This window comes from Pinus tabuliformis, chromosome 3_2 (genome assembly GCF_031772625.1).
Source record: "Pinus tabuliformis cultivar Carrire ecotype Pingquan chromosome 3_2, CPIR1, whole genome shotgun sequence".
In the NCBI taxonomy this organism is placed as follows: domain Eukaryota; kingdom Viridiplantae; phylum Streptophyta; class Pinopsida; order Pinales; family Pinaceae; genus Pinus; species Pinus tabuliformis.
In genome coordinates this window covers 949729630-949748707 of record NC_142302.1, presented here as the reverse complement: position 1 = coordinate 949748707, position 19078 = coordinate 949729630, and the positions used below count along the sequence as shown (strand labels likewise).

General features: G+C 38.2%; 1 protein-coding gene across 2 annotated transcripts in view; it reads right to left on the bottom strand.

The window, feature by feature from the left end:
- The window catches only part of GEK1 (D-aminoacyl-tRNA deacylase), a 443933-nt gene that overhangs the window by 255378 nt on the left and 169477 nt on the right, over window positions 1-19078 (bottom strand). For both annotated transcript variants that reach the window (XM_089417245.1, XM_089417246.1), the window contains exon 4: window positions 15316-15379. In XM_089417245.1, coding sequence (XP_089273371.1) covers window positions 15316-15379 — 64 coding nt within the window. The remainder of the gene's footprint in view (window positions 1-15315; window positions 15380-19078) is intronic.

Below are 19078 nucleotides of genomic sequence, written 5' to 3'. Positions count from 1 at the left end.
AGGCCTCACATTAATATCCAAGCAAACAACCTTTCGTGTCCCCAAGTAGCTATGGGGGCAAAAAACATCCTTGTGGATCTCCAAATGGATCGAATAATCTTGTATCTCGTCTGTAAAGGCTAGAATAACGTTGCAAGCCCTCCCATTGTCTCCCTCGATGAAGCACATCCTCATATGGGCCCTAGATCAGCGGCCAAGTGTGTGGTGCAAGAGTGGAGCTAGCTAGGCATGGTGGTCCAAGATCATCGTCCAAAAGGTGGAACACGAGCAAGCAATAAGTGAAACTTAAATCTTCTCTCTGTTATGGTGCAGACCCGTGGCTCTCAACACTCACCCTACAATGTTAATATGACCCTATGGAGGCTTGGACCCTGTATAGGGAGACCAAACCCAAGATGAACACCCACCTACCATCCTGTATAAAATCCAATGCATCCTCTCACCTTCCAGTACAACAGATCATTAGTGCAATTGAGTAAATGAGCTTACAGATCATGGAACCAAGTGGACACTGTGAAACTTCGGAATCCTGAATCACTACTGCAACAACGAATTAAGTTCCTTCTATTTGTTAATTATTGAACAAATTATTTATTGCTTCCTACAATAAACACCAAAACTAATACACTGTAGTCTTGACCATTTAAATTATAAGTGGAAACAAGAAATTGAGCAAGAAAGAAATACAGGACATTACACCGTTATTTTTTGACAAATGTCCCCGGAAAAGCCCAATGCGGGAAAACCGATGCAGTAGCTAAGGGTTTTATTCTTATGCAGTAGTTTTCTAAATACAATCTCTAGATGCCTTGTTGGCTATCCAGTACAGAGAATATCATTGGCAGAAGATTAGTGAGAAATACCTCACTATCACTGGCGATCCTGACTGATCATAGTAGCCCTTGCAGATGCTCTACAGGCATCTTCGATATGTTTGGAGACCCATGAAGACACTTGTGTGCCCCCACACCCATTTGGGAGCACCACAGGTTATTACTTGGAGAACAAGGGGCCAACCCCTTCTCCACTGCTTTTGGGGGTCATACTCTACATTATGGGACCCATGGACTTCATTAGGCCCTCTCTAAGGCCCAACGACATGTATTATTGATCATTCGACCTCTTCGGAGGCTTACTCTTTTGATTTTGGGTTAGTTTGGTGGGCTTGTCACCAAAAGATTGTTATTTTGTACATTATTTTATTTTAGGGGTTCAATTAGGCCTCATTAAGCAAATTGAATTCACTTGGACATCTATAAATACAAGTAAGGTGATTTCATTTCATCATCATCACTTGGATTGGATCATATCTTCTTGGAGATTTTCGTTATCTTTTGAGGATGATATTTTTGGGATGAATGGATGAACCTCGATGTTTGGATAATCTTCTTTGTCTTGGAGCTTCTATAATTGGCATATCATGGTGATTGGATATATTCTTCTTACATGTAAGTAATGTTTTAATGTTATTCTTGTTATTTATCTTGTTTCATTCATGATGTTGGGATTTTCGCTATTCTAGGGTTAATGTGTTGCTTTTCTTGGAACGAAATTGTGGAAATTGTATCTCTAAATAGTGTTGTATCATGTATGGGCCATGTTCGAACGAATGAATGTTCCTAGAGACTTCCTCATTGAATTTGTCTTGACAAGTCACCAAATATTGTTGAACGAAGTAAAAATGACCTTGAAGTTGCTTAAATCAAGCCTTAGAGCCTAGCGGTGTTGTTTTCAGGCCTCCTTCACAAGTGGGAATCAATCTAAACCTTGAATCTTCCATGATTCCATCTCTCCCAAAGGACAAAGCACTAGTCCTCCTCTAGTGATCACTTTAACGTACATCCTTCTCTTCACCTTGCTTCTTTTCTAGGTCCAACCCCATTGGGTCCCCTAGGGCACCAATTTTCTTGCAAACCACCTATCAAAAAAATCAAATCTCTTGGCTCCTACTGTGCTAGTGTGTCTCCTAGTTGCCCTCCAATTTTGAAGAAATTCCAACAGTGGTATTTTGAGATATCTCAAGCCCTAGCCTCGAGATTGAATCTTTCCCTCAATTCCCTTAAGCTAGAAACCTCACTAAATCATTCCATTACCTTTCAATGAAAATTCCTTCCTTGATCCCCTTCTCCTCCCTCATTAGGTCAAGCACATCATTGGTTGCTCAACCCCATTCCCTTGACCTAAGCTTGGGTCCACTTGGTTTCATGTGGGTCCCACAACTTATTGAAGCCAATTTCACAAATACCACTTGGAATCCAAATTTCCACAAGGAATTTAGGAGCTAAGAATCTTCTTGACAAGTCATATACTTAAACCCTAGCCCTTAGAATTCCCCTAAGCCCTTCCCAGAGAGCCTTTAATCTTGCTTTCCAAGCAAGCAAGCCATATATCCGAGCCTCTCTTGTGAATAGGCTTCAAGGATCACCTCTCACTTTATCACTGATCCATTCATTTTTGTGAACCCTACTCATTATACAAGGTCTCCTCCCATTGGTGAAAGTTCGTAAAGAGTAGAGAGCCTCGGTCGAGGCGACACTAGGCTATTGCTCCATTGTTTCTCTTTTACCTAGTAGTTTCCCTCCAAGGATCCCCTCCTAGGACCCGTACTAGTTTGAGCAGTGACATGTTGAAGCAAATTGTTATGAATATAATTCATATAAAATAATAAACATAAATGTAAATATAATAATAATTAATAATTAATTAACTAATGGTCAGTTAGTTAGTAATGGAGAGGCATGTCTTAGAGACATGATCATTCATGAAAGGCTACCTACCTAGGGTTTTTAAGCAGGCCCTCATTCTCATTTGTAATCATCTCATATCTTACATCAATTCAATATACAATATTCAATACATAGTGACATGTCTTACAATGGACATTTACATCTTTGAAGTGTTTTAAAGATCTATGTTGTGCATACGAACCTTGTTCGTTGCATTGGTATCAGACCCAAGTTTGGCAAAACCTAGCCTTTGTCCATCAACTTGTCGTCGCAACTAAAGCATTTCGCTACACGAGTTGGAGTTTCTCCATTTTCGGTCAGGTCCTTGGCCACTTTAAAAAATAAAGAGTTAAAAAAATAATTGGAAAAAAAAATTATAAAAGAAAAGAGTTAGAAAAATAATAATAAATAAAATAAAATAATAAGGCCTTTGGCTATTGACATTTCGATGATTCTAGTAAAAAAAAAATTAGTTCAATGTAAATTTTGAAGGAGAACATTCATATATAAAAAAAGGTTCTACATTATTGATGAAAAGTGCATGATAACGTCAAAAGGGAATCTTTCCAAGTATCTTTAAAACTATACGTAAGAGAAGGAAGAGTAGATAAGATCATTTTGATTCTTCGTTAAGTGGTTTACAAGCTCGTGGTTTTAGCAACACATGGTAATTTCCCATGGTATTTGCAAGGTAAAAGAATAACAAAGGGAATACAAAATCTCTTTATGTGAATGGTAAGTTTTACTTTTTACGTGGAGAAAATTAACCGAGTCAAACGTGTCGAAGACTTGTAATATACTTTTGATATTTGTACTTATTCAAGAAAAGAAATATTATTTTTATAATATATGTCAATGAGTTTCTTTCTCATTGAAGTAGGTCTAGCACATGTCAAAGTGCCATACGTGAGTCAAAGAATCAAATGAATTATGTTGAAGACCTTAAGGGCATGTTACACCATGTATAATTATATATTAAAGTCGAATGGAAAACCTCCAAGCAAAGTCAAGTCTATTCCTACACAATGGCACCATCTAGAAGCTCCTTCAAGCATACTACAACACCATGGAAACTATCCAAAGTCTGCTCAACAAATCAGCCTCCAAACAACCCTCAAAGTCGGCCTACAAAAAAGGTGACTAGTTGGCCTTCTAGTCAGCCTAAATGGAGGGACAGACCTCTATATATAGAGGTTGTCCACTCCTCCATAACACACTCAATGAGCTCTGAAATCTGCGAAGGGTAAAAGGAAGAAAGAACGAAGGAAGAGGGTCTCCAAGGGCAGCGAAGAGGAAGGGTATACCACCGAAGTCAAGGGGTCTGTTCTAGGGCTGCTGCAGTCACACATGCGAGGAAAACAGAGGGTTGTCCCTGTGGCTAGGACAGCAGCAATCCATAGACACTCATCTATCTTCATTTGGGGCTAAAATTAGGCCTACAAGGCCTCCTACTCCAGCATAGAAGAAAGACACTCAAGCGAAGGAGAGAAGAGCATATAACACCTAGTAATCCTCCCACACATGCGAGAAACTAGGGCAGTAGAACAGTCATACACTCAAGAAGGATCTCGGTTGGTCAAAGTTGAAGTATACTTGAGCAATGGATAGAAGAGGAACACCTCATCTAGAAGACCCACTCAAAGAAGGTCTATCCCTAGACAAGAATCATAGTAAGAGAACGAAGTGTCGGAAAAAGGAGGACGAAGTGCCAAAGAACAAAGTGTCGGAAGAAGTGTCAAGGAATAAGGTGCAGAAAGAAGGAAGGACTTGACTTATGCTTGGAGGATACTCTTGTCAGGGGTCTAGGATTTGGCATTGATCAATAAAGGCTTCAACAAGGGAAATTCACTAAAGGGTTTTCCCCTCAAGAGAAGAGAGGTTTTGGCCCTGGCAGAGAGCCAAAATCTTGTGTTCTTGTTCTTATGTTTTGGTAGCAGTTTGATGAAGTACACACACATGCGTTAATAAGAAGAAGAAGAATATTGAGCTAACAAGAAAAGTAAAAAGACTCCACAAATTGTTATCAAGTAACGAAAAATCACACTACAATACTTTGCCTTAGACTCTTCAACGTGGTATCATAGGTAAGGTGACACATCAAGGAAAGGGAAACTCAAGAACACTCATCAAGGAGAAGCATCTACAAGGTTGAAGCATCAAGCCTAGAAGTATCAATCACTTCAAGCACAAGAGGGTATACAATCTATCATTCATCAAGGAGGTCTATAAAGTTAGAAGAAGAGCCTTACATAAAGGCATGTACAAAGAAGAGCAGATTGAAGCAGAACCTACATCAAGCTACAAGTCTTCAAGCAAATATCATCATCAAGCAAGCCCACTTGGAGAAGGCAACTTGAAGAACATCAAGATCCTAGGAAGGCAAGCCATCAAGTCTTCAAGGAGAAAGCAAATCCATTACGTATCAAAATCTATCAAGTAAGTACATGTCCCCTTCTGAATATACATCAATGTCTTTTTGCAAGGAAAGCAATAAATTGGTAAGTACCAATAACTTTCTTGCATGGAAGAAGAGGATTGACCTACTTCTCAAGGAGAATGAACTACTAGAACATGTCAAAGGGAATATCACTATCCCTGCTAAGGAACAAACTCAAGCCTTAGTCAAATACAATAGGGATGAGACAAGAGCTCAAAGGATTTTGTTAGAATCAATCAAAGACTCTCTAAATCCTTATGTCTCCAAGTTTGAGACATCAAAAGAAATTTATGATAAGCTAGTAGAGCTATTCTCAATATGCACAACTGGAGAAGTAATATCTCTGAGGAATGAATTGTACAAGATGAAAATAACAAAGGAAGGAATAGCTCCCTACATCATCAAAATCTCTGAAATAGGAGATCAACTTCCAGAGCTTGGGGAAATCATGTCTGACTGAGAGATGACAACTGTAGTACTCAATGCTCTACCTGGGGAGTGGGGAAACTCACATCAAGCATATATGCGAAGAAGGAAGCAACCACTCTCAGTGAAATGTGGTCTCTATGAAGAACAAAGGAAACCAAACTTAAGGCAAAAGAAGATGTGGGATCAAAGGAGCAAGCATTTGCTAGCATGGCTAAGAGAAAGGGTAAATTTGGCAAATTTGGTCCACGAAGAACAAACAACAAAGACATGTCCAAATCAAATGTTTTGGATGACAAGAATATGGACACTACAAAAGGAATTGTTCTAAGCTTAAAAAGGACAACAACAACAAAAGAAAGAGGGAAGAAGCTCACATAACTCAAGAGATGAAAGAAGAAGGAAAGAAGCAAAAGAAGGAAGATCCTGGATCTCTACTATGACTAAGTCAAACTATTTACTTCTAGTCTTCTTTCAAAATTTTGGGTAGGATAGGAGCATGTAGGAATAGATTAAAATTGCATGGCTAAAACATCCTTTAGAATCTAGAAGCATGTACATAGAGTTCTAGATACTCATGAAGATGTAGCATTTATGATAAGAACAAAAATGCATGAATAGAAATACCTTCTAGAATATAGGAGCATGATAGATATAGCTCAAGATATTCATATAGAAGGAACATACATAGTATAGGACCTCATCCAAGATGAAAGGAAAATTGATCATGATTAAGAATCTTAGAAGACCTCCATCATCAAAAGAAAAGAAACATTTGTAAGGCAAGGGTCTCTAAGATCCTATGATGGAATCTTCAAAAGAAGGTTCATGAACCAAAGCAGATGTCTCATTGGAAATCCCATTCATGGGATTCACAAACAGGATGATATGCAGGCAAGCTAAGATGAAGCAAGAAGGGCCACACCAAGGACAACCAAATAAAGCTAAGATGATCAAAGAAGAATCAAGATGAGGTATGTATGCATCGAAGTTTAAGTCATGTTATCATTTGTATATTATTGAATCATTGGATAGTTCTATAATATGATCAAGCATGAAAGAATCTCTTTCACCAAGAACATGCTCGAAGGCATGTACCACAATGCAATGAAGGTCAACAAAAGAATATGCTCACATAAGGAGTATAAGATTGTTGACTAAGAAGCAAGAAGAAATGTTAACAAGTCCAGGAAGCAAGCAATGAAGGAATGCTCTCACAAGAAGCATAAGATGGTTGACCTATCTAATAAGAAGCAAATGAAGAAAGAGATCAAGCATGTGGAAGAACACCATGATCACTGAGAATCACTATCTGACAAGATACTTTGAAAATATCTACCGAAAGAAGGCAAGACAACACTGATAAAGGAAGAAAGGACCCTTGACACCTATGAAGCCCTTGGAGATATAAAAGGTACAGATAATTGATTCTACTCTACAGAGATGTTGTGATGAATAAACCATCCAACAAAAGAAAAAGAAATGCTGAAGCAATATCATGACGAAGTCATGATGGGCTACTAGGTCAAAGCATGTAAACAAGCAAGTACAATGAAGCATCCATGAGAAGAATATTCCTAAGCATGGACAAGATGACAAAGGAGTAGCCAAGTTGGCAAGAAAACCTAATGAATGACAAGAAAGCCACTTTCCACGAAGGAAGCAAGACATGACAACCCAAAAAGGAAAGTGATTGATCGATGGTGCCCTGCCTAGAAGAAGTCCGAACAAAGACTTCATGACATCAAAGAAAGGAAGGAGATCGAGCAGTTGAAGAACCCCCGAAGAAAAAGTTGTTGATGAATGAAAAAGTCCCTAGTTAAGAGGGAGCTCTAACAGGTCCCTAATCAAGAGAGAGTTTTGGATCACCCCTGATTACAAAGGAGTGACACTTATGTTTTTCCATCTCATGGGTCATGCACTAGACCAGGACTAACAATCGTAAGTCTAGATGAAGGCCATCAATGGAAATGTAGACACAACATTCTTGTCTTCACTTGGGAAGAAAGAATGGGAGGATTAGTTAATCATTTGGTATCTGATACTCTTTGACGATGTGTCGGGCATCCAAGACAAGAGTAGACAAGAGGACTGATATTCTTTGAGGGCTAGGAACCCAAGATAAGAATAGTCCTAGAAGGTCAATCTCAGTGAACACCCGGGTCAGTATGTACCTTGAGAGACAATGATGAAGGTGTCTATAAATCATTGGTCTCGCTAGCATTGTAGCTCATGATCTCGTAGAGAGATGGAGTTCTTAGTCAAGGATTTGCACTATGACAACGCTAATGGATATGATGCTATAACAGATGGATTGCAAATCTAGAATCTCTTCTGTGAATTCTTCAAGATTGATAATAGCCAAACACCTTGTAATGTTGTATGAATACCTCCCTAGTTAAGAGGGAGTGTTGAAGGAAATGTAACTAGGTTCGGTCTTCATCAATGTACTTTTGATATTTGTACTTATTCAAGAAAAGAAATATTATTTTTATAATATATGTCAATGAGTTTCCTGCTCATTGAAGTAGGTCTAGCACATGTCAAAGTGCTATAGTTGACTCAAAGAGTCAAAAGAATTATTTTGAAGACCTTAAGGGCATGTTACACCATGTATAATTATATATTAAAGTCAAAGGGAAAATCTCCAAGCAAAGTCAAGTCTACTCCTATGCAATGGCACCATCTAGAAGCTCCTTCAAGCATGCTACACCACCATGGAAACTATTCGAAGTCTGCTCAACAAATCAACCTCCAAAGAACCCTCAAAGTCAGCCTACAAACAAGGTGACTAGTCAGCCTTTTAGTCAGCCTAAATGGAGGGACAGACCTCTATATATAAAAGTTGTCCACTCCTCCATAACACACTCAATGAGCTCTGAAATTTGTGAAGGGTAAAAGGAAGAAAGAACGAAGGGAGAGGGTCTCTAAGGGCAACAAAGAGGAAGGGTATACTACTAAGTTGCCCGAAACGGCTACCCTAACCCCCAAAATGGCGTTTTCCCGTTTCAGATCCGGATCCTGGAACGAAACGCCGGAAAAAACGCCAGAAAAATGTTTTGGTGCAGTTTTTTGTTTTTGGATAGGGGACGTTTTTTTCAAACAACGTTTTTGTAGGAAAAACGTGCCGTTTTAGAAATTTGAAAACGTTTTCTGAAATTTTGAAACGTATTTGGAAAAATTTGAAACGTTTTACAACAAAAAAAGGGTTTTGAAGTCTGCCCACCGGGAACAGCAAACTTAAAATTGAAAATTGGCTACACGACTAACTTATATAATATACGCATTACAACAACCCCCATACTCATGAATTTTTTAAAGCTCTCCTAGCATATATTGTGAAAGCGATTGCAATACCAACAGCCACACAAAAGGAAATTGCATTATAGATAAATTATAATCTCTACAGGGGTTAGATGGAGATTTTTGTATTTTACATCTACCAATGTTTTTAGTAGACGGCCACTGCACAACACAAAAACATAAACTGATGAGTCTTGTATGGAAAAATGCTTCTATTTTTTTCAGTAAAAAAAAACTTCCTTCTATTCCTATCAATTCAGCCAAAAAATACCAAGATGTTAACAAACTACATCAGAGTCAATTTCAAGGCAGCTTATACACCACATGTCAGTATATACTTTAAACCAGAGTTGCAGGGGAGCGCCCCCCCCCTCGAACTCGCTCCCGAATCGCGCTCCGGGCGGGAGCAGCTCTGGAGCGCCTCGGGAGCGCGCGCTCATGAAAAAAAATGTCCGCTCCCTGCCATTTTCAAGATCGTTGTAGGGACCGATCGCTCCAACACTCCCGGAGCGAATTTTTAAGCCTGAGAGCGATCGGGGAGCGATCACTCCCGAACATTAAAATATCGCTCCGGGAGCGTTTCGGGCGGCGCCGGGAACGATCCGGCGGAAAAATATTCCGCGGACCCGAACAAAAAAAAATGTTTTAAAAGCCCAATTGGCCTAAAAAAAATTCATTATCACTTCATTGAGTTGAGTTTCTTGGAGAGCAAGAGAAAAGGAGCAAGGAGAAGCGAGGAGCAAGCGCCGAGGAGCGAGGAGCAAGCCTGCAAAGAGGTAAGTAACTTAGTAATTTAGTTAGTTTAATTTAGTTAGGTAGTAATTTAGTTAATTTAATTTAGTTTATTTAGTTTTAAAATCATGAATTTAAATTAAATTAGTTAATCCCAATAAATTAAATTAATTTGTAGATTCAAAACCCTACAAACATCAAACACCATGGACCTGGCTATATTTCTTGGCATTTTCCTCTTCTTGGTCCCTTTTATGGTTACTATGGTGTTGGAGAGTAGGAAACAGAGGGGCCAAACTGAAGAGGGGGATGAAGAAGCTGGAGAAAGTCGAATTGATGAAAACCCCGATGAGGAGGAGCTGGAGGAGGCTGAACATGACCCTCAAAAAACTAAACAAGACCAAACCCCATTGTGGAAATATGTTAACAGGGCTGACACAGGGAAAGGGGGTGGAACCACTAAATTTCATTGCCCCCAGTGCTACAATGATTACACAGGTTCATACACCCGTGCTAGAAGACAACTCTGCGGGAAAAGGCCATGGGATGGAGACAAACAAATAGGAATCAAAACTTGTCCAGCGGTATCAGCAGCGGATAGAGCCAAATACATAAGGGAAGAGGAGGAAGCCCAATACAAATCAAAAAAATCAAGGGGTTTCTTTAAACCAAGCTCACAATCACAAAGAACTCCAACATCCTCCTAAGGAAGTGGATATGGAGGCACAGGGTCATCATCTTTAAGGCGTAGAACCATATCATATTTCCTTGATGAGGGGTGTGGATTCAAAGGTTTACAAGTTTCTCTATGCATATGGGATACCATTCAATGTTCTTCACTCACCTTATTGGCACGAAATGGTTTCTGCCATAAATGATGCCCCTAAAGGATACAAGAGCCCTGGGTATGACAAGGCAAGAACCATTGGCCTTGATCATGAAAAAGCAAAAATATCACATTCTTTGAATAGAATGACAAGTTCTTGGATTGACCATGTGGTGTCCATTGTATCTGATAGATGGACAAATGTAAAAGGAAAACCATTGATAAGTGTTCTTGCTGTGTTTGTTAGTGGTCCCATCTTTCTAACTGCACATGATTACTCAGACAAGTTCAGGACCGCCATCAACATTGCAGAAGCATTACTTGAAACAATTGACCATATTGGGCCATACAATGTCATCCAAGTCATCACTGATAATGCTCCTAATTGTAAGGCAGTGGGAGCAATTCTTGAGGATAAATACCCCAACATATTTTGGTCTGCATGTTTGGTTCACAAATTGAACCTTCTTATGCATGATGTTGTCAAAAACAAAAATGCACAATACCAATGGATTGGTGATTTGTACAAGAAAGGCAAACAAATAATAAAATTTATTACAAATCATACCAATACCCATGGCCTTTTCCGCAATCACTCGAGATTGGAGTTGTTGAAGATTGCGAAGACCAGATTTGATAGATATTACCTCACCTTCAGGCGCCTTTTGAAGGTAAGAGAGTCATTGGCTAGCATGGTATCAAGTCCACATTGGCAAGTATTAAAGGAAAGGGCTATGAATCCAGCTGACAGGCGAGGTTTTGAACTGGTGGAGGAGGTCGCTCTTGATGGTCAGTTTTGGACAAGTGTGAGGCAAGTATTGGATTTCACCAAGCCCATTTATCACGTGATTCAGTTTGCAGATACAGACAAACCAGTGATTGGCGAGGTTTATGAGCAGATGGATACCATGTTGGGGGAAATAAAAGATATTGTTCATAACAGAGATCCCAACTTATACAATCTGATTCATGATTGTGTGTGTGAACGATGGAATAGACTTAATCCTCCGCTACATTGCTTGGCGTATATCCTTACGCCAAAATACTACTCTACATCTTGGTTGGGCCAACCTGCACCAGGGGGTGGGGTTAGGACCAAACCCCATTTAGATGCAGAGGTAACTAGAGGATATTTGGAAGAATTAGAAAAGTTGGTACCTGACAGGGAGGAATGTGCAGCTGTGCGCCTTGAAATAGGCAGATACTTCAGTGGCACTGGTTTGTATGGTAACTTCCATGCAATGGACGACAAAGATAGATTTGATACTCTCACATGGTGGGAAACATATGGCGGCCAGGGACTTTTGCCAAAATTGGCAAAAAAGGTTCTTTCACAGGTTGTAAATACTTCTTCTGCAGAGAGGTGTTGGAGCACCTACAGCGACAGACATAATGTGAAAAGAAACAGACTCAATGAAAACTGAGAAGAAAGCTTGGTTTATGTGCACTACAACTTGAGGTTGTTGAGTCATTACTGTGATCGGGCTTATAAGGATCCCACATATAAAATTTGGGACAATCACCCAGAGGATGACAATTTGGAGGATGGCATTGTACATCTTGAAGCACTGGAAGAGGAACTTGTAAGGGATTAAGATGAAGCAGCTGCAGCAGCCATGCCACCTCCACCATCCAGTAGCAGTGCTCGAGGTCCGAGTCTTGTTCCTTTGCTGTCGCCACCTCCATCTACACCCTCACGTGGAGGTTCTAGTTCTGGTCGTCGGTCTGTGCGGGAGACTCCTAGAAGACCACCACGACTTGCTCATACTCCTGGAGACTCTCGTGGCAAGGGCCACATGTAGATTTACAGTTTACTTGTCTTTTTTAGTTTATATTAGACTTTAGTTTTCATAACTGTTGAGTTTTGAGTCCTTGACTCTTGACTCTTGACTCTTTCATATCATAGTGATATTTTTTGTAAACAATATATCACTGTGACAATGAAAATTTGAAGTTTGACGTTGGGCCTTGGCAATTATAACTCATTGGTAATGATTGTGAATTATGAATATGATGCTTCGTGAAAGACTAAAGTTGTTTCATTTCATTTCATTATTCAAGTTTCATTTTATAAATTTATAACATTTCATATCATGTTAACAGTTAGAAGTTAGGACTTAGAAATATCTAAGATATTACTTCTTGTAATGGTTAAACTTAGTTACTTAGCTTACAAGTACAACTTTGGTGATCAATGATGATAAATGTTATTGAATTTTCAATTTTGAAAGCTTGAAGTTGAAACTTTAAGATTGAATTTGATGAATCATGATTCACGAGACTCAATATGTTGCAGTTGTAATATGTATTTTACTAACTTGTGGACATGGTTGATGACGATTATAATTTCTAGATGATTGATGTGATATGGTTCAATGATCAATCTATGTTTTTTTATGTTTTTTATGTCTAATTCATCATTCTACATGTTTTTGTTGACATATGTGTATCAAAAATTAAAAAATATAAAAAATATATATATTTTTAAAAAATTGCTCCCGGATTCGCTCCCAAACTGGGAGCTTCTGAAAATGGTCGCTCCCGCTCCCAAGCAACATTGCTTTAAACGTTTAGTGAATGGTTATTTAATATTTTATGTACTTAGATTATGTTAACGATAGTGCATTAAGTTACTAATTAAGTACTTCAGTAATAATTAAGAATAAATAAAAAATAAGTTATACAACCTCTCTCATCTCTCACGTGTAAAAGAAGTTTTTGAATTATCTTCTCTCTCTTCTAGGTTTTTCCTGTCCATTTCCTGTGTGTGTAAATCTGATGTGAGAATGCAGGCCTGTTGCCCTCTAAGTTCTAACTTGGACCATAAATCAGATCTGAAATTTCTTGCAGATCACTGTGATATTGCCGAGAAATTAGCTTTTATGAATAGGACAGCCAAGCATGAGGTAAAATTTACCTCTGCAAGTGATTTCCAAGAAGGTTTAGGTCATATTGCCACTGAAATTAGTCCATATCAGTGCTGTTTTGAAGAATCAGGAAGGCAAGATAAGACCATGTTGGTTTTAGCCAAGATATTTGATGATGTTCACTAGGATGAGATTCCTTAGCCAAGGCCTGATAACAAAATTTCAAATTTTCATCATTTCAAATTTTCAAAACATGAACAAAGAAATGAAATCTGCTCATTGCTATGATATTTGGACAGGGTTTCGTTGGCTCTTCTAAAGCATGAAACAAATATTTTTCAAGATATTCACCACTGGGATGTGTCATGCAACTGAATTTGTCCTATCCTCTGTCATTTAGCTATTTCAGAAGACAGAAACTAAGAATCACGGAGCACTACAAAGTAATTTAACTTCTTAACTGGCATTCGACTGCTGAAAAAGAATCAAGCATAGGCCACCTAGTTAGAGAAGTATTCGACTGCTGAAAAAGAATCAAGCATAGGCCACCTAGTTAGAGAAGTATAACAAATAACATTGGACTTGAATGTTTATGGCATAAGTTGAATTGATGATGATGAATCATGATAGATCATAGATGATAATCTAGATTTTGAAATATGAATGGTAATATGAAATTTTTATTTTTAAAATATATATATATGTGTGTGTGTGTGTGTGTGTGTGCGCGCCGTTTCCTGCCGTATCGTATCCATATTTTTTGAAAATTTGCCGTATCCGTTTCAAACCCCATACCCGTATCCATTCCCGTATCCGTTTTCTGGTAACTTAGATCCCATGAGGTCACATAAGAGGATCAGTATGATGCCATAACAATTCAAACAACTCCCAAAGGTGCCATTAAGGCTAACATCATAAGTTACATCATATAAGTTGACACTAGGTAATATAACACATCCTAACAAGTTGGGCTAGAATTCAATAGTACCAATGTGTAACTAAAAGATATTGAGTATGGAACAATCAAAAACGCAAGATGAAGGCAGGAAGAAAAGTAATCATTTTCCACTATTCACGCATTCTAAACAAGAATTATCTCATAATGTTCTCTACTGTGGCAACTCACATAAAGAAGCAGAGACACAAAGGAGAGCATCAAATGCTGAGCTTTGAATTACTTTGCATTAGAACAACAGAAAATCTTAGTCATGAGGGCTGTTTTAATTGATTAATCAACCTCTTAGGTATTTTCCACCAAGGACTTTGGTATAATTGTAAATTGCTTTTTCTACATAGCCTAGCTGCTAGGGGCACAGGACCATCAATTTAAATGAAATATCCACTATCGTATATTTAATGGCTTTTATCATTCATGAACATGCAGTTTTGCATCATGTCATCAACTCACAACTGACTTTCAATGATGTACAGCAGTCAACTGCACAGATTCACATACAAATTGTACATGTAAAACGAAATGCAGCAACTAGCTTTTTACGGATGTCATATTACATTATCTGCTCATCAATATACGATCGTCACATTTAATGTTGAAATATATAATTAAATAATTCCTGATTAAAATATTCTCCTCATATGCACTGCTTATATTGTAATAAGATGCAACTTGATGAAAGATTGAAAAGAATTAATGTAAACCATGGTCACAAACCAGCACCATTAATCATGAAAGTAACCCATGCCTTGCACAAAGCCAGTTAGGACATCGATACTATAGGGAAGCAATCCTTACCACATCAGCTATTACCAAATAAATCTGCAACATCTTCCACATAATGAAACTGACATAATAAAAATGCTCAAATATCCTCCCTTGTAAACGAATGGTTATTTAATTTAATTCAACTCTAGTTCATATAATAGCTCTTTAACTTTTAAATGTTGAAATGTAAAACGATTAAGTAACTGCATCAACATATTTTCAATTGCATGCACATACTCATTCAAAGACGATTATATATGGAATCACAGGCTTACCAATCTCAACGAACATTGCCGGCTTACTAACTACAGGCCCATGGTGAGTAGCCTCAAGAGTGACCTACATGGAGGAATACACATTTAATATTTCAAGAAGCCTGAATAGAAATAGACATAAATAACTTATTACCTACAGGTTCATGATGAGTTGCCGTGAGACTGACCTAAATGAGGAAATAGACCTTCAATATCTCAAGAAGTTTTAACACAAATAGACATAAATAATACATAGTCAAAATTCTAAGCAATGCTTTAAGGTTAAAATGCAATTTTCAATATTGATGCCTCCAATAACCTCTAGCTGATAGCCATATGTTAATTTTAGTTAACATGTTCTTTGGTTAGGTCAATTACTTCAATGATCCATATGATCTCAAATTTAATTCCATTTCTTTCATTAGCAATCACATAAACTATTTTCTCATTGACAGTAATTGAAAAAAGAACATAAATAACATATGCAGAAGACAAGCCAACACAAGAGAACAGAGGAATTGGCTCAAGCCAGGGAAAAACCCCAAGATGGGGAAACCCTTGATCAAATCTTCTTATTATTAATATCAAATGTTCAGCAGAGAACGAGATAGAGAAAATACAATTAATGACCAAGAAACATCCCAGGCAAATCTTCCATTCTGCCTTCAAACAATAGCAGTCAAATTTTTCCCTAACCAGTGATCAACAGAAGACAAAGCAGCCACAAGGATGTCTTCAAAAGGACCTCAATCCTAGTCCAGTTAGTCCGGCCTTCTTTACTGATTATAATGAACCCAAAACAGTTCTATACTGGGCAGTCAAACCTGGTCAATGTGATGTAATAGTTGCAGATCTGGAACCAGGTTAGGGCTTGATTATAGTCCACATCAGCCCATTCAATTTCCTTCAACAGTACTTCCAATCACTGCAGCTAGCCTCCTTCTTCATGTTTCCTGTCCTCGCTGCCTGTACCTTGATGTTGCTATGGGAGTTAGGTCTAACAGCCCTTCAAACTAACCCAGAATAGGCCTGTGATGTTCCTGAAATTGCCTCAAGGCTTGCGGCCTATCAAAACAGGGAGAATATCACTCAAACAATCCACCAATCTAACCAGATATGCCTTGGCTTGCCTTTGCTAAACATCGGACCTACCAAAACCCATAAACAGGCCTTAAACAATCCTTCACTATCTTGGCCCTGTCCTCCTTGTGCTGTGGCTGCCACAGATGATGTTTCTTTTGAGTTTGATGCCTATGTGATATGTCTAATGAGGTTGAACGACACCTCTATTTATACAAAATGGAGAGGGGTTCAACTTGATAATTAACCCCAAGCCGACCTTGATAAATTACCCATGTAAGGGCTTACTTCCAAAAATATATTTTTCCTTATCCAAATTTAGTGATCTTTAGGTCGATCTTGGTCCTCTCGAAAAGAAGAATTCAATGCCACAATTATCTTCTTCAAAGGAACTGCCCAAAGTGGAATTTGGCCCTAGTTTCCAATTTTAACACCATATCTAGCTATATCAAAGTCACACTAACTAGGACTCAGTGACAACTTGGTAAACCCAAAGTGGAGAGTCAACTCAGGGACTCAGGAAAACTCAATGGTAATTCAGGTTAGTGAAAAATCACGGAATACACATTAAAAATAATCAAGGAATTAACTCAGCAAAACTCTAAGAAAGCTGGCAAAGTTTGATAAAACTCAGGAAAACTAAGCAAATTTATTGATCGGAACCGAGTTTGACCAATTTTGACCACAAGTTTCAATGAAGTTTTCACTCTGCTTACAAGACTATAGAACGAAGACAACTCTATATTGGAAATATTGAGTGGGGTGAATCAGTGTTTCTTATCAATTGGTAAATTATAATTTTACAAAGCATTAATTATCATCGGAATCACATTAAATGTAAACAGATAACAACACCATTTAACAATTCAAAACAATGAAGACACTAGACATGAGATTTTTAGGTAGAAACCCTTCCACGAGAAAAATCATTGAACGTTTCTTAATATAAGTCTTCAGAAGATTACATCAATGCGAAGCTCCAACTTCCAAGATTCTCCAACCATAATTGGAAGGAGGCACCAACCCCCTAATTTATCAACTCCAACTGAAAGGATGCTACAACAACCTATTTACTATCTCCAACTTGAAGGACGCTCCAACGCCTTAGTTTACAAGCTCCAACCAAAGGGATGCTCCAACACCTCGTTTACCAGCTCTGACTAGAAGGACACTCCAATGCCTTGCACAGGCTTCAACCTACCCTAGTGTCACCCTGCCACCCTGAAGTGTTCTCAAGCTCCAACATTAAAAAGACTCCACTCTCCTGCTTTACACCACACTACCACCCTAAAGTATTCTCAGGCTCCAACCTGAAGGAGACTCCACTCTCCTTCCTTGAACCACCCTGCCACCCTATTCAGCAAGTTGCCACTTGCCCTAAAGGCTGGAACATAACATCAGTATGCCATAATAGTATTTGTGTGTATTTGTGTGTAGACTTGAGTAGAAAAGTAAGTAGGTAAATGTATTATTGATAAAATATGAAATGGTGGTTACAATTCTTCGTGGCAGTGTGCCTATATAGGCATTGACTGGCCACGAAGATAGAAGGTCACATCTTTTGACCAATGTCCCTTCATAATTAATGAGACATTAATTAATAAATTATTATTAATGTTTATTTATTAATTGATGTTTATGAATATTTTATTCATAACATTGCCACCCCTTTAGAGATGCATTGCCCTCAAAGCACAACGAGAAGGGTTTCCTCTAGATGAAAATTGTTGTTATGGAATGGCATCCTTTCATTGGCTGGTGCAATCTTCACGAGTAATTGTACCTTCCTTGGAACTAGGAGTGTTAACACCATTTAATTTAAAATGTCATCCTTGCTAGTTAAACTCCATGAATTGTTCTTCAAGGTTTGTAGAATAGCTCCCTAGTTGTATTAACTATTCTGCACCTAGAACTACATCCATTTCTTTGAGTAGTAGGGCAAATAGATCTGTTTGTAGCTCCAGTTCTTGTATTTGGATTGAAACTTTATGACATTCTTCTATTTCCTTGAATTTTTTTCCGGTAGCGACAGACATGGTCAGGTCCTTGATTGGGCATATACATATTACAAAGATCAAGTTATTTAGCAAGATCGATGTTTATACAATTGTGGGTACTAACAGAATCTATAAGTATATTGACATTTCTTCCTTTTATGAGTCCCTTGAGCTTTAAGAATTTAGGACATAGTCCCCTCCTCATGTTTGTTGATGGTGTAGTAAGCTTAATGTTCCTTCTTGGAGATTGGATCTTCTTTCGAAGATGTGGTGGAACATATTTTGGAAGAGTTACTATTTTCATCAAGGTTTTTCTAGTCACATGAGATTGCAGCTAATGACAGTGCCTCAGAATTTGAATCTTCACTGTGTGTGACAACGATTCCTTCATCACATTCTTGTACTTCAATTTGTTGCCCATCTACTATTTTATAGTATCACTGGGATGCATCTTCACATTTATGGCCCAATGTCCAGTTTTCTCCACATTTGCGACAATTAATTTTTTTTTAATCTTTTTTTCTAGCTCATGACTTGAAGCGTCTGATTCTTTCTCAACTTCGTAAGTATATAACTTCTTGTTAAGGCATCTGTGTCCTAATGTCCATTTGTATCCACAATACCTACATTTGTTAATTTTTTTCCCTAGTGTTGTTGGTCTTCATCTTCCTTGAATGATGTCATTCTGAGCTTATGTTTTCTCTCAA